Source organism: Impatiens glandulifera, chromosome 1 (genome assembly GCF_907164915.1).
Source record: "Impatiens glandulifera chromosome 1, dImpGla2.1, whole genome shotgun sequence".
NCBI classification, from domain to species: domain Eukaryota; kingdom Viridiplantae; phylum Streptophyta; class Magnoliopsida; order Ericales; family Balsaminaceae; genus Impatiens; species Impatiens glandulifera.
The window spans coordinates 80,758,558-80,775,674 of NC_061862.1; the positions used below are offsets into that span (position 1 = coordinate 80,758,558).

The window sequence follows — 17,117 nt, forward strand, 5'->3', positions numbered from 1 at the left end:
AGCTTCAGGGGCAAAATTAGTTCCAGTAACAAATGGATAGAGACCATAACCTTTAAGGGTAGGTAAGATTTGAGATTTCCAAATAAGAAAGTTTTTGTGGTCGAGTTTAATGGATGTGAGATTGTGGAAGAGATGAGTGGTTGAAGCGGAAGAAGATGAAGAAGAGGTCATGGATACAGAGGTATGTTAAAACCGAATAATGGCTCTGATACCAAGTTAAAAAGATAAGTAAAGAAGAACTTGTTGTAGATTAAGAATTTATTTCTGTGTGTTATTACAATTACAAGAATATGAATTTATACAAAAATAAGGGAAACTAAAAGGTTAGAATGTGTAAAGGTTTTAAAATGCACTTAGTAGATGGAATATGAAAACCAAGAGACTAAGTGGGTTTCTCTTTAATGGCAGAGTCTTTAATACCAACATACTTGGTCAGATGTGGTAATTTCAGTCCATGAGGGATCACATCCCTCTTTTTTGCCTCCAATTTTTATTTTCAATTGTCCCATATGTGTGTCGACTTTCCTTTAGTTAGGGCATCACTTTGCGCTTCCATTTTGATCGTCCCTAGTTCAAGGTTGGTTCACACAACCTCCATCTGTAAACCCGTTTTTTTAAGTTTAAATTGGAGTATTTTCAATATAAAGTGAATAAAAAAAATTAATTCAACCAAAATTTTCAAAATCATGTTAGCCTTGAATCTCTACCCTAATGTTTACAAAATTAAGTTGTAAATAAAATATAATAAAATTAAATATCTAAAAATTAAAATTTATAAATAAAGAAAATTACGGACAAAATAGAAGATTAGGTTTTATATAATTTTTATAAAATTTTAAACACCTAATTAACCCACACTAATTTAGAATTTATATATTTTATTTTAATAAATTTAATTTCTCTTATAATGTATTTTATTTTAATATAATATTTATTTTTTATTTTAATATATTATATTTGTGAAATTAAGTAATTTATAAATATGTAGAGACATAAATTTGGTAAAAATAATAAATAAAAAAATGTTGGACGAATTCATTGAAAAAATATGGAAAGACGAACTTAATATTAATTATTGATGGTTGGCTTCCATCACGCCGCCTCCTTCACCTTGGCCGCCGCCCATGACTTCCCTATCCATTTTCAGAATTTAACGAAAAACATAAATTTCAACTATTAAATTGCTTAAATTAATAATTAAAAAATATAATTATAAAATTTAAATAGTCACTATAATAATTCAATAATTAAAACCATAAATAACCTGACTGTTTCTTTTTAAACAATTAAAAAATCCTCAAATAACAACATCAAACAAGGTATTTTTCAAAAATTCAATAGAAACCCTTCACAAATAACCAACATCAATCAAACAAGCCCTAGTAAACTCAGTTAACTTCCACGGAACTGTTCGAGGATGACAAATTAAAACAACTAATTCCATTAATTAATATATAGTACAAAGTTAATAACCAGTAGTTTTTCCTTTTTAAAATGATCAACATTATAATAATATATCAAGACTTGTTGTATCATTTTGAATTGGTATTTGGTATTGATATTGCATGCATGGAATAAAACTAGACTTACATACATGGAATGGACAAACCAAATTTCCACGTGAGTTCATACTGGTTCAATGATGACGACCATTAATATTTTTTGGAAGGATTATTGTTTGGTTTTGGAAATAATAGGATTATTCCAGACAATTTTAGGTTAAGAAACAAAAAAAAAAAATTAGCATTGTTCTTGCATAATGACAATATATATACATAATTAGTTTTATAAATAAATTTTTAATAGTGTTATTTACCTATTAATAATTTTTAATTAATTTAATACTTAATTATAACTATTTTTAATTAAATAGTTAGTGTATAAAAATATTTAATTATATATAACTAATAATAATATATAACTAATATTTTTTTATTTTTTTTTATTAATGTAACGTCTATTATTATTTCAAATAAATTCTCTATCTTATGAGTCGGTGCCTAAAAGACCAAATATCACGAGTTCGATTTTCACTTTAACACTTTAAATTAAATTAATGTGAAGGTTATATAGAAGACCGTGTCAGTTTTGTCCATTTAAAAAAACAAATAATTATATAGGGGTTTGGAAATTCTATGAAAGTGGCAAAAAAATTTCAGAGAATTATTCCTATAAATTACCCCATAATTTCATTAGCATAACACCACCTAGCTATCTACCTACATACAGAAGTACTACAATTAATATAATCCCACTTACCAAACTCAGCTAATTGTTCTAAGGAAGATCCAACAGTATGGGGCTTTACCATCTCTCACTAGCATTAGTTGTGACATTCATGGCCATGTCAATGCTTCCTCAACTCTCAACTGCCCAAAACTCCCCCCAAGACTATGTTGAGGCCCACAATGCTGCCCGGGCTCAGGTGGGAGTCGGGCCCATCGCTTGGGATGAAAACGTAGCCGCATTTGCTAGAAGTTACGCCAGCCAGAGAGCTGGGGACTGTAATCTCATGCACTCAGGCGGACCATATGGCGAAAACCTTGCAAAAGGTTTCCCGAACTTCACGGGGAGAGATGCTGTGAATATGTGGATCGAGGAGAAACCCTTCTACGACTATGACTCAAACACATGTGTTGGAGGTGAATGCTTACACTATACTCAGGTTGTGTGGCGTGATTCAGTAAGACTAGGATGTGCTAGGGTTCAATGCAATGACGGTTCGTGGTTCGTCACTTGTAACTATGATCCTCGAGGCAACTTTGTTGGGGAGAGACCTTACTAGAAAACTGAAAGTCACAGTTATTGTCATGACTTTTAATTAATATAAGTATAAATAAACTTTGTTTGTATTTAATTAAAGATGTCCTTTATGCGACCACTTTATTAAAACAAACTCTAGTATGGTATGAAAAAATAAATTATAAATATGCTTAATATTTATTAAATAAAGAATGTTTGTAATATTTGTTTTTATGTTTGATTGCTAATTAATAATTAAGTTTTTTTAGCCTTGTTTCATCTTTCCTTGGCTGGCATGGCAGTAGACAAGACTGAATTTGCTTTAGTCGCAGCTGCGTCTGTTTCGGATTTAGATGCTTTTTTAGAGATATTTTGGTTATGCCGGTGATGATAGGTAGATCTAGTAATGGGGCTGTTTCGATTGAGAGAGGTACCCCTGCCGTTGGGGTTTTATTTTTAAAAGAGTAGCTTTTTCTTTTTTGGTACTTCAATCGAGAAGAGATGCCTTTCAAAGTCCGAAGGCGCTGTACTCTCATTTAAAGACGCCACAGATTGTCATCATTTAATCATTTTAGAGTTTGTCTAATTTTGATTTTTGACTCTCCCACTTTTGGAATTTTAATAAATATTTTAACCATTTTTTAAAATTAATTGGAATGTATGAAGGAATTAAAATAATGGCTAATCCATATTATGCTCTTTGTGTATTTAACTAAGTTTGAAATATTTTTCCTTACATGACCTTATTTGAAATTGTTTCTTATAATGTTTTTTATGTTTAAAATTACTTATTTTACATTTAGTTTTGTTTGAACTTTAATCATCTAAAATCATTTAAAATATTATAAAATTGTTCATTTGTGTTGAAAATATGCACACATTCCTTATTTACATAGTATAATTATTTTTTGTATTTATAAGTTCAACTACGGAAAAAATTTTCACTTTCGTGTTAATGTGATTTCTTCAACTAAATTCTCAGACGACCACGCATGTAATCTTTTTCATTTATTTTTATTGAAATTACTTTTTGTACATTTAGTTTTGTTTGAATTTACATTTTAAACATCTAAAATCATATAAATGTTATAAAACTTTTAATTTATGTTGAAAATATGCACAAATTCCTCATTGACGTAATATTTTTATTTTTTGTAAGTTAAACTGCGGAAAAAACTTTTACTTTTTGTTTTTATGTGATTTTGTTATTGTAATACAAAACTCGCAATATGTCTTGAATCGACCGGTCATACTGGACTTAGACCGAAAAGGTGATTAATTATCCTCTTAATAAGAATAAATTTATAATGAGATTTATTGTAATTTGATTTGAAAATGAAGTGAGTTTGTTAATCGAAATAAGTTATAACCCAAATTTTATAAACATAACTTAATTGGAACTTTAGGCGATATATTATTTTAAATTAATATATCAAGAGGGATTAAATTTCGACCATAAAATAAAAGTTTTTCATACTTGAGTTATTTTTTATTTTGTACGTTTGAAAAGTATCTATCTATTTCTAAAAAAAATAAATGTGAAATGAGCAATTTAAAACCAAATAAATTAACAAGGAGCAATTAAAAAAAACTATATATAGAAAATATTTCAAAATTAAATTTAGACAGTATTATACCTGTTACCTTTAAAATAAATATTCTTAATTTCAAAAGGTTAGTTTTTCTTTCTGAATTTCTTCCTATAACAAGATTTTTATATTTTTTTTGGTTTGTATGACATTTTAATGTTCAATTATTTTTTTTATAAAAATCAAATAACTCTAGCATATTAAATATTATTCAGCCTCTTTTCTTTTGTAGAGCATTTTTACTTTGCCAAAAATAAATAAAAGTGTAATTTCTAGATAAAAAAACATATTATTCGTCACTAAAATCACATATTTTATCTGCCTTAAAATAATTATAAAATGAGGTACATGGCAGTAATTAATTAACGGCGCAAATTATACATTGCTAAAAACATTGAATGACTCTTAGTTATTCTGTCTAGGACATTAAGCATGTGAATTATTTGATAGCATGTGAATTATTTGATTGGTTTTGTTTTTTTGTTGCTTTAATTTTTTTTACTTTTTTTATTTTTTTTAGCATATTCATTTAAATTAAGTTATGATATATTATTTTATCTTATAACTTAAATTATGATGATTTTCTTGTATTTAGCATAGTGTCACAGACTAAAACTCGGTCACCGAATATTTCCTTATCTCGCGCAGCACTAGTCTAGATTCTCATAATCCTAGCTAGTTAGTCTTTCTAAGGATGCAAGAAGATTAAATACTTTGAGAAAGAAAAAGGTTGGAGAATATCTTGTTTATTACAAATGTAAGGTACAAGAATGTGAGGTATAGTGAGATGCTTGATTTATGGCCAAAACTTGTTTATATATAAGTGGATGGATCATTCTAGATCCTCCTTGACCTAGTGTTTTATAGACACTTCTATATCTAACATAGACCCAAGAATTCCTAGAGAATTCTACAAACTACTTACTATTAAGAACTCCTAGAGAATTCTAGAGAGTTCTTCTATCCACATACTTTAGGAACTCCTTGATAATTATACAACTAGGAGCTTCTAGATAATTCTATAGAGTTCAAAAAAATGGAAAAGATCACAAAAACATAACAACATCTAGAACATTCTAGAACATGTGCATGAAGGCTTTACATATTTGGATTTTGGTCACACCATTTGAATGGGTCATGACATTCTCCCCCACCTAAGTCATGGCCGTCCTCGGTATGTCCTTAGACTAATGTTCGGTATGATTTTTATCGATCAGCTCCAACCGATATGAGATGTTTCCCACACATCCCTCGATTTTGATCGGTCCCTCGCATCTGCGCACAAGCCCCTTGATCCCAGACCATAGAGACTTCAATTGTTGACGGAGTAACTTCCCCCTTCCTCGGTCCCCATCCTTGACTATACGCACCTTCAGATCTGCCCCTTTCTTCATCTTCTAGTGATTTTCTTCAAAGATGCCTGAGCACGATCTGATTCCCCTTTTATAGATTTGGTGATAGCAAAGGCAGATTGACTTTGGCCAACTTAACATGTGGCCAAACCTTGTGGAGATGATGTTAGTCTGGTGCCTTTAGCCTTGAGCCTCTCGAAGACCTTCTCGCACATTCTCTAGACTCCCTTAGGTACTTCCCCTTTTCCCTTGGAACTGTCTCCATCATCCTTCCTAGCAAAAGTGGAAAATATCCCTTTACCACGTTTGCGACTTCGGATGAATCTCATCGCCGAGAACATGCCCACCCTCTTATTCCCTTCTTGTTGGTATTACATTAGTCTTTCCGTGATCCAAAATGATTAATAAATCGGAATAAGGCATTATACAAGCGCATATATGATCGAACCATTGTAGTCCCGACACTACATCGTAGTTTTCCATAGGAACTAAGGTAAACAAGACTGTCCCATTAATTTTTGTAGGCTTTGTTGGATGAAGAATTACTAATCTTTTTTTGGAAATTTTTTATTTTTTAAAAAAAATTCGTCTAAATTATTTGTCTACATGTTGAGAAAAAAGCTAACGTCGTTAAACATTATGCATAACAAACGTACGTACAAGATCCTATGATATCTTTTATCCATAAATCTCCTTTAGAAACTCGAAACCTCCAACACAAAATGTTCAATACAATTTTATTGTCATATTTGTGTCAAAAACACATCCATACATTAAAAATAAAATAAAGAAACCAAACACACATAAAGTAATAAAAATCAAACTCTTACAAACTCACCGTATCCATCTTTATTCTTGGTACCCCATAAAGAAACAAATTAAACCTGATTTAACTAATTGTACCAAATTTAAATTCTGAATTTTGAAAATCATAAATCAAACATTACCATTGCAAGGGTGAATATAAGCACAAAGTTAAAGGTAAAAAAATTGAAAGAGCTGAAAAGAAGATCAATTTCAATCAAATTAAACAACTCTCTAAAATTTATGCAAATACATTTGGTAGCAGTCCTAATAAAATCAATAAGCAAAGTAATGCATCAAAATATGATTAATAAATTTAATGTTTAGGTATATTTGCGGATCATATATTTAACTCCATTGTGGCCACATTTTAACCCCACCAAAGTAGCCCAGTGATAAGAGTTGGCTTAAAAGATTAAAATGTCATGGGTTCGATTTCTATCAAGATGCGTTTTGAATTTAAGTAGGGATCATGTCTTTGAGGTGTTATACTAGTTCTCATTTATTTCTACAAAATTGAAATGAAATATTCACTAGTTGCAAGGACCTAAATCAAGATAGAATAATTACCAAATTAAATGCAAATTCAGGAATGATGTAAGTGTGATATCATGATACAAAAATATAATTCAAGAAAGTCAAAATGAATTTTAAAATTAAAATATTGTTCTTATATATATATATTTTGGAATTTTGTGTTTGGTATATGATATAAAAATATTAAATGGATAAAAGATTATTTTATTTTTAATTAATTTATGTAAATATATGAGTTTTGATTTTTTTTAGTTATTAATATTGCATTATCATTCATTTTTAAATTTATTTATCATTACAAATTATATTATTATTTAATATATTAATTATTAAATTTAATAACTAATGAAATTTAACTAATATATAAAAATCAATTATAATAAAAACTTTTATTTGAATTATATTTATTTAATTTAAATATTATTAATTGAAACATAATTTTATTTAATTTAAATTGTAGAAAAAACTTAAAACAATAATAATTAATAAATAATTTTTATAAGTATAATTTTTTAATAATATATTTTCTTTATAAAATTTTAAATACTGAAGGTACGTAAAATGTATTTTCTTATATAACTTAAATGATTTATTTTTTATAAATGGATTTATTTTTCACAACAGGTAACAATTTTTATGATTAAACTTTTACAATGTTGGTCACAGAAGAATAGTTCCTCTAGTCTACGAGTCTGAATTAAAATTTTCTCACTTTTATTTTTAAGAAGAAAAAAAAAACATCTTTATTTAACAGTAATAAAAATTGATCAAATTGTTTAAAGAACAAAAACAATTCTACATCAAACAAGTTTAATTCTTTAAATGAATTGCTGATCAAAATTATATAGTGGTTTGGAAATTGTATGCAAGTGGGACAATATTTCAACACAATTGTCAATTAAATTCTTAAACATTATCTCTAGCTAGCGAGGAATTTAAACTTTTAATCAATTATATTGCAGCATCGATCATTAATTAATATATGACCATACATGAAAAACAAACAAGGCACCAGAGTAGACATATATATACTAAAAATAATAATGATATCAATAAATTTATTTTTAATTAAACAAAATGAATGATGAGAATCTAGATGAAACCATGGTGAGGCCCAGAAGCAGCATATTCGAGCATACCCATGAGGTGTCATAGATAGTCCAAGTCCAAGCCTAGAAACTTTGAGTTCGATAGGCCCACCACCAGACCCAGTCGAAGTTGGATCGAAAGAAGGGCGACAAAAGTGGTTCGGGCTTGCACCTTATCAGCATGTTGGGCTACATTCTTCTTCTAATCCTTCGTAACTTCTTTAACTTACCTGGCCGGTTAGTTTGGTATATTTTGGTTGGAGATTGATTGATGGCTCGAAGTTGATTTCTTTTTTCCATTATAGTAGCCTTAGGTTAGTTGATGGCCTAGGTCGGTTCGAATTTGGAAAAAATAATTAATGATCTTATCACTTGCTTGATCGAATCTTATTCTCTCAACAAGTAAAACGAGTTACGAACGTAGGAGAAATGATCAAACGACTATTATGATCATTTCAAGTTGAAAACTTTATGGTTTGATTGAATAATACTGAAGTTGGACTTTATCATTATTCAATAAATATTATTATTCTTATTCTTATTTATGCGTCGTGAGGATGAAGACGATAATCAACCTCCAATACGTGTTGGGCGTGTGTTCCGTGAAGTTTCGTTAGTGTTCCTTAAGGTCGGGCATTTCGTGTCTTGTGGTTAGTTTGGGCGTTAGTTTCTTGGAGCGCGCTAGTTGGTGATGGTGCTTTAGGCCTTGTTTGATTTGGGCCAAATCTTTTGCATTTTTTTTATTACATGTAAAATATACCAAATTATTTAATAGATATAACCTATTTTATTTATTATATTTCATGGCTTTATTTTTAATTATTTGGAGATTTAAATGTATATAATATTTTTTCTAAATAATTATATAATTTATTTGTTGCTATTAATTTAATTATTTTGAGATAAATGAATACAATATTTTACATACATAATTATTTAATTTATTTTTTATCTTTATTTTAATTAATTTAAATTAAATGAATACAACATTTTTCTAAAATAATAATTTAATTTACTTTAGGACCAAATTTTAATTAATTTGGAATTAATGAATATAACATTTTTCATAATAATTATTTAATTTATTTTTGAGTCAAATTTTAATTAATTTGAGATTAACGAATACAACAACTTCTCAAATAATTATTTAATTTATTTTTGGACCAAATTTTAATTTAATTTAAAATGAATGAATACATCATTTTTTTTCTCAAATAATTATTTAATTTATTTAAACACCTCAATGAGTCTATAATTTTTGTAAAATTATTTTAACAACTCAGAACTATTTTAATTTTTTATGAATTGGTTATGACAAATTTTAGTGTTTACAATATTATAAAAATTAATATATTCCCGATCGAAGTTCTATTTTTTTTACATAAATTAGTGTAATTTTCACACCTTAATAATTTATAATAAACAAATGAATTTAAATAATTTATCAATATTTAAAATTAAGTTAATAAAAAATTAAATAAATAAAATATATATAACATGTCCACTATTGACTATTAAAATAAATTAGAGTGAATAAGTTTAATCAATTAATTTGATATTTAAAGTTCTCATTTTCTGGTCTCACACTTTCATGTGCCTATACATGTTTTCAACCAATCAAAATGTTTTTGAATATTATATTATTAAATTGAGTCGGGTTTAATAATAATAAAAAAATATTTGAAACTTAAGACCGACTCGTTCCGTCGTTCGTCGTTCCGTTAGTAACCCAAATTTTTTTTATTGGTTCTGTCACTCCATCTGCCATAATCAATTTCTCTAATTATTTTAGGTTAAATGGATCCAACATTTTCCCAAAATAATTATTTTATTTAATTTTTGGACCAAATTTTAATTAATTTGGAATGAATATAACATTTTTCAAAATAATTATCTAATTTATTTTTCGATCAAGTTTTAATTAATTTAGGATTAATGAATACAATTTTCGCAAATAATTATTTAATTTATTTTTGGACCAAATTTTGATTAATTTGAAATTAATGAATAAATATTTTTTCTCAGATAATTATTTAATTTATTTAAACACATTAATGAGTATAATTTTTAGAAATTATTTTAACAACTCAAAATTATTTTAAAATTTTCTATGGATGAAGTAAATCAAGTTTTAGTGTCTACAATGTTATAGAAACTACTCTATTCTAATTATTTAAAATTAAGTTAAATAAAATTAATTAAATAAAATGGTTAAGTAACATATCAACCCTTAACTTTACCGTTCATTCATGTCTTTACTTCCTTTTTTTTTTACCTTTGAGCTATAAGAATCCCGAACCCCGGAAGTGAATAAGTTTAATTAATATATTTAGTCCGGTAGTGAATAATTTTAATAAATCTAATTGGATATTTAGTCCGAATCTTTTGTTCTCAAACCCCATTTTCTAACCAATCAAAATACTTTTAAATATTATATTATTAAAACTGAGTCGGGTTTAATAATAATAAAATATATCTGAAACCCAAGCCTGACCCGTTTCTTTCCCCGTTTTATCGTTCGTCGTTCCGTTAGTAACTCAAATTTATTTTTCACGCTTTGTCACTTCATCTGCCATAATCGATTCACATCATCAGTCCTTATCTCTTCCAATTTCACCATTTTATTATAATTTAAGATTTCTCTCTTTAGACCATTCACAATTTTTTACCGAAAATAAACCTAATATCTCGCCAAACTTCAAGAATCTTTGTTGGTAACAAGCTCCGTTGCTCGCGAAAATGATACACTTGACATTTTTAAGAACTAACATGGTTCTATTTTATTTGTTTGAAATGTTATGTTTTGTTTGGAAAACTAACAAAGTTATGCTTTATAATTCATAAATAAACAACGGCGTCAACAATAATGATGGGAGGTAACATATTTTATTAATCGTGTATAACGTCATTCATATTACTACAGTTCTAATGCGATGCCACTTTACACGACAGATATTGTACAACAACTCTAATATGAAGTGTGCTTTACACGATAATTGTTGTACAATAGCTCTAATGTGAAGCGAGCTTTACACGATAGTTGTTGTACAACAACTCTAATGTAAAATGTGCTTTACACAATATCTGATGTACAACAACTCTAATGTAAAGCGAGATTTACACGATAGTTGATGTACACCAACTCTAATGTGAAGTGAAATTTATACGAGAGTTGTTGTACAATAACTCTAATGTGAAGTGATTTTTACACGAGAGTTGTTGTACAACGAATTTAATGTGAAGCGAGATTTACATTATTAAAGCTCGTATTTTATGATATCTGATATACAATCCCGTCAATTAAATTTGGATGAAAACGGTTAGAATTTGGAGAGTACTATCCCCTAGTATTTCAGAAGAATTTATACCACATACGGGTAGATAATGAAGAAGATTCCTATGAATTCTATTTATGAATTCTATTTAATATACGCTAAAGAAGTTGGATTTGGTATAAGGCGTAGTTCAAAATACAATGATTAATCAGGTTCAATACTAAAAAAGGTTTTTGTTGTAGTGCTCAATGTCAAAGAGGAAAAGATAAAAGATATGTTTGTGTCAAATGTAATTGTCCTGAAATAATGTTTAGTGGTGAGGCTAAATGAGGATAAAGATGGAATTACATATAATGTTTAAGGTAGTGGACTTTGTAATTAAGCATAAACATCCTCTTACAAGTCCAATTAAATCTCACATTTATAGATGTCATCAGAATATATTTGCATCTGTAAGTTTATAAATTGAGATGACATTTGATGTGAGAGTCCTTCCCAAGACATTACAATGCTCTTGTGGCGAAACAAGTAGGTGGGAGGAACAATTTAGGTTTTATTCCTAAAGATTACAAAAATTACTTGTGATGAACAAGATATTGTATGATTGTGGATACAAAGGGTGTGTTTGAATATTGCATAAAATGCAATTTTGTTGAAAAAAATGTATATTCGATTCCTTACTTTATTTAAAAACTTAGGAGCAAATAAAGCACAAGTAAAATCAGAAAAAATAACACAATGAGAACACGATATTTTACGCGACTGTAGGTGAAAATCTACTAGTAGATTTTCTCTTTCTTCCTCTCTTTTAATTTTTGACTTCTTTTTCTTAATGACGGATGTCGCTATTTAAATAATAGAGTTATTAGGTTATAACATAACCCTTTAAAATACTATATTACCCTTAATAAATTAAAAGTGAACATGAACCAATATTGGACCTTTTTCATAGTTGGGAACCCAAACAAAATTCAACAAACTCCCCCCTCACAACTATTGGAAATAATGTTGTCAACCCGGCGATTGAACAACAAAATTTAACTTTCTTTGTGTAGTGCCTTAGTTATCATATCAGCGTCATTATCATTTGTATGCACCTTTTCTAAAATTAACAACTTTTCATCTAACGCATCTCATATCCAATGATACCTTACATTAATGTGTGTAGATCTAGAATGAAATGTTGAATTTTTTGCTAAATAAATACCACTTTGACTATCACAGAGAAGCACATACCACTCTATCACAATACCAAGTTCAAATAGCAATTTCTTAACCCAAATCAGTTCCTTACATGCTTCCGTTGTTCTAATAAGTTCAACTTTCACGGTTGATAAAGCAACAAACTTTTATAGCCTCGATGGCCAAGAAATATCTCCCCCTCCAAAATTAATCAAGTAGCCTGAAGTGGATTTTCTTGAGTCAACATCACATGCCATATCTGAGTCAGTATAACCAACTAAATATGGACTCTCATTTCCAAGGCAAGTCTCATACTTGATTTGCCTCGGAGATACCTCAATATCCACTTCCCAATATTCTTTCCCGGATTTGAAAGAAACTTGCAAACAGTACTAACAACCTAAGCTATATATGGTCTCGTGCTAACCATAGAATACATAAGACTACCTACAACTGAACTATAGGAAACATTCTTCATATATTCATTCTCATCATCGTTTGAAGAACTATATTTGGATCTCAATTTAAAATGAGTCACTAAATGTGTACCGATATTTTTAGAATTCTTCATTTTGAATTTTGTAACACTTTCTCAATATATTTTTTTCTAAATCTTCAACATGTTTACGGGTGGTCCGTACGACTTTCAAGCGAGTTCAATCAGATAGTATTCTATTTGAATTTTAAGAGCTACTTTAGCTCCTTTTGAGATAGTCAAGGAAACGATTGACCTTCCATTATCCTTATTTGTTTTCTAAATCCTCATTTCACTCTTCGTGTTCATTTTTTTATCCATGAATTGCTAGAGAAATCAAAAGGTCTACCACATATCTGAATGTGATCATAATCAATTGTTTAAAAGTATTTGATTATTTTCAATGCCCCTAATTTTGATGTCAGGTTTTGAGGTTTGACCTGATCAATGTTAGTTTTTTACCTAAGCTAAAAGTATCGATGAATGCCATTGACCCGCCTATGTAAGCTTTCTATCTAAGATAATAATCTTGAATGAATGACGTTGACCCGTCTGGGTTAACTTTCTACCTAAGCTAAAATTCTTGAATGAATGAGGTTGACCCGACCGTGTTAATTTTTTACCTAAGCTAAAAGTCTTAAATGAATGGTGTTGACCCACCTAAGTTAACTTTCTACCTAAGTTAAAAGTTTTGAAGTGGGGTGTTGACCTGACTAGGTTACTTTCTACATAAGCTAAAAGTTTGGAAAGAGTTTATTTGACCTGGTTGTGGTTAATTTTTACCTAAGCTAAAAGTTTATCATTTCAAACATCAATTTTATTTTGATAAAAATGCCCTTAGTGTTAAATAGAGGTTTTGTATTTTTTGTTTTATTATAATTAGAACCGAACCCATGATAGGCTGCCTACATATTCTCATAAAATGAGAAATCATGTCCAGCGTAGTTCTAGTTACAAAAAAGTTGAAATTGAAATTGTCCTTGTTGTTGTGCACTTAGTGCTAACATAGAAAGTTTTATTTTTGGACATTATTATGACTAAACCCATGATAGGTTGTCTACGTATTCTCATAAAAAGTAAAATCAGATCCAACGTAGATCTGGTTACAAATGAAATAAATTTGTTTGGTTTTTTATTTTATTGGAGATCGAACCTCATGAGAAACTGCCTACGTACTCTCATAATATGAGAAAATATAGTCCAAAGTATTTCATTTTATAAAAAAAAAAGTCAAATCAACATTGTCGTGAAATGTGTTCCACCTTTGTCCTTACGTTTCTTATTTCTGATGTCATTAACATGTAACTTAAACATTGACTATTTCTTGTCTACACTCACCTCAACTCTTTGACATCGTCACAATATATACCGATAATGATAATTAGCTTTTCATCTTCAACAATCAAACTTGACGAATTTTTTTGTCGTCTTAGATCTTCTCACACCTCAATTAGATTCACTATATGAGTTTGTGAATTTGTGATTGATGGGAAGGCCAAAAGTAAGGGTAAGATGACATATGCGAGTCCTTATATTAATGCGTGTGTGAATTTGTGATTGATGTGGAAGGTCAAATATAATGGTAATATATGTACAAATTGCTCGAACGGAGATAATATACATAATGATGTATAAAACTAAAAATTTAGGGTGACATCTACCAAATTTTTACATATTTTAAATGAATTTCTCATCAAATTCTCGTTGTACAATCATCTCTCTTTTCTCTTTAGGTCTAGGTGATTCTTCAATCAACTCTCATTTCTCCTTAGGTATAGTTAACACGAGAATAGGAGGTGGGCGTCGACAATGGAAGAGAGAAAAATATTTGATCTTGATTTGAAGAAAAATGGGAAGCAAATGAATACGAGGATTCGAAATTAAAAGGAAGCCGAGGATTCTCTACCTACGTGGATTTAGAAAATTAAAATTAATTAATTTTTTATTTTTACACATTTTAGATGAATTTCTAATCAAATTCTCATGGTTTATCAAATTCTCGCGTTACATTCGTCTCTCCTTTCCCCTTAGGTTCAGGTCTTTCTTAAATCGACACTCTTTTCTCCTTAGGTATAGGTAGCATGAGAAGAGGAGGAGGGCGACGATGACGCAAAAGAGACGTAGAGGAAAATATTCGATCTTGATTTGAAAAAAATGGGAAGAGAATGAAGACGATGATTCGAGATCAAGAGGAAGACGAGTATTCTCTGTCTCCGTAGATTTAGAAAAAATAATTTTTTTTTTATTTTTACACATTTTATATGATTTTCTCATCAAATTATTGCGTTACAATTGTCTCTCTTCTCCTTAGATCTAGGACTTTCTTAAATTAACTATCATTTCTCCTTTATATAGGTAGCACGATAAGAGGATGTGGCCGACGACGACATGACGAAGGAGGGCGACGATGACGTAAGAGACTTAGAGAAAAATTTTGATCTTAATTTAAAGAATAATGAGAAACGAAAGAAGACGAGGATTTGAAATTAAGAGTAACCCGATAATTCTTTGCCTCAAAAGATTTAAATTTTTTAAAAAAAAATTCTATAATAAAACCTAATAATATATTTTATAATAAAACTATAAATAAAATTGTATTTTAATGAATAATATTAATATTTTAATTATTTATATATATAATACAAAATATAATAAATAGATTATATATATATATATATATATAAAATATTACTATATATATTTAACTCTATTTTGATATGTTTTAAATAATTAATAAATATTTATTATTTTAATTTATAATATTAATATAAATATATATTTATAAAATTTAATTAATATTTTTTTTAATAAAATTAATAATTTATGTTATTGTTTAACCAAAATTATATATATATATATATATATATATATATATATATATATATATATATATATATATATATATATATATATATATATATATATATATATTTGAAACAAGAGTTTTATGGTATTGACATAAAAAAGATGGTTCAACATTATTTTTTTTCACATATATTTTAATTAATATTTTGAATTTTAATGTATAATAAACTGTTTTTGAATTTCTTGAGAAGATATAGTAGAAGCTCAAATAATTATGTACAAAAGATTAAAAAATACAAACATATTTTCTCAAATATTATTTTCGTCAATAGTGTGATAATTCACGTTAAAAAAAGGGAAAAATTTAAATTAAATTAATAGAACGAAAAAACTCAAATTTTGAATAAATTGCTATATTTGTATTATTTTATTTTAGTTATATTTAAAAAAAAGTTTCTATAAAGAAAATTATAATAAATTTGAGATTAAATAACTTCTCAAAATATTAATAAAAATGGAAATGTGAAAGAATATATACACAATATTAAAATTTTTCAAAGTTATATATTTAATATATATAATGTTTAATAATTATGATATTAAAAAATTAATGTAAAACACAATATATGGTAAAATTTATGTAATAAAATTTAAATGATTATTAATGTTTTATAATTCACGTGTAAAAATGGAAATTAAATGTATCAATTTTTATAAAACAAAATTTAATTAAAGTGAAATTTTTTTGTTTATTACATTTAATTAAATATTTTTAAACTATTAAATATAGCCATAGTTAATATATTATATAGTGCGATTCAATTTTTTTATATAAAAAATTGATTTTTTTATATATTTGTCTGTTTGTATCGCACCAAAATCATGCTAGTATTTATTAAATAAAGAATATTTGTAATATTTTTTTTATGTTTGATTGCTAATAATTAGGTTTTTTTAGTCCCGTTTAATTGTCATAATTTAATCATGGTTAGAGTTTGTCTAATTTTGATTTTTGACTCTCCCACTTTTGGAATTTTAATAAATGGTTTTAACCATTTTTTTAAAAAAAAAAATGGAATGTAAGAGTGGAAATAAAATAATGGCTAATCGATATTATGCTCCTTTGTGTATTTAACTATGTTTGAAATATTTTTCCTTACATGACCTTATTTGAAATTGTTCCTTATAAAGTTTTTTTTTTGTTTATAATTACTTATTTTACATTTATTTTTGTTTGAATTTATACTTTAATCATCTAAAATATTATA

General features: G+C 27.7%; 1 protein-coding gene across 1 annotated transcript; it reads left to right on the plus strand.

Moving 5' to 3' along the window:
• Positions 1-2,269: 2,269 nt before the first annotated feature.
• Positions 2,270-2,785, plus strand: LOC124921821 (basic form of pathogenesis-related protein 1-like). The gene has a single exon (XM_047462520.1). The coding sequence runs from the start codon at positions 2,297-2,299 to the stop codon at positions 2,783-2,785; it is 489 nt and encodes a 162-aa protein (XP_047318476.1). The 5' UTR covers positions 2,270-2,296.
• Positions 2,786-17,117: the final 14,332 nt, after the last annotated feature.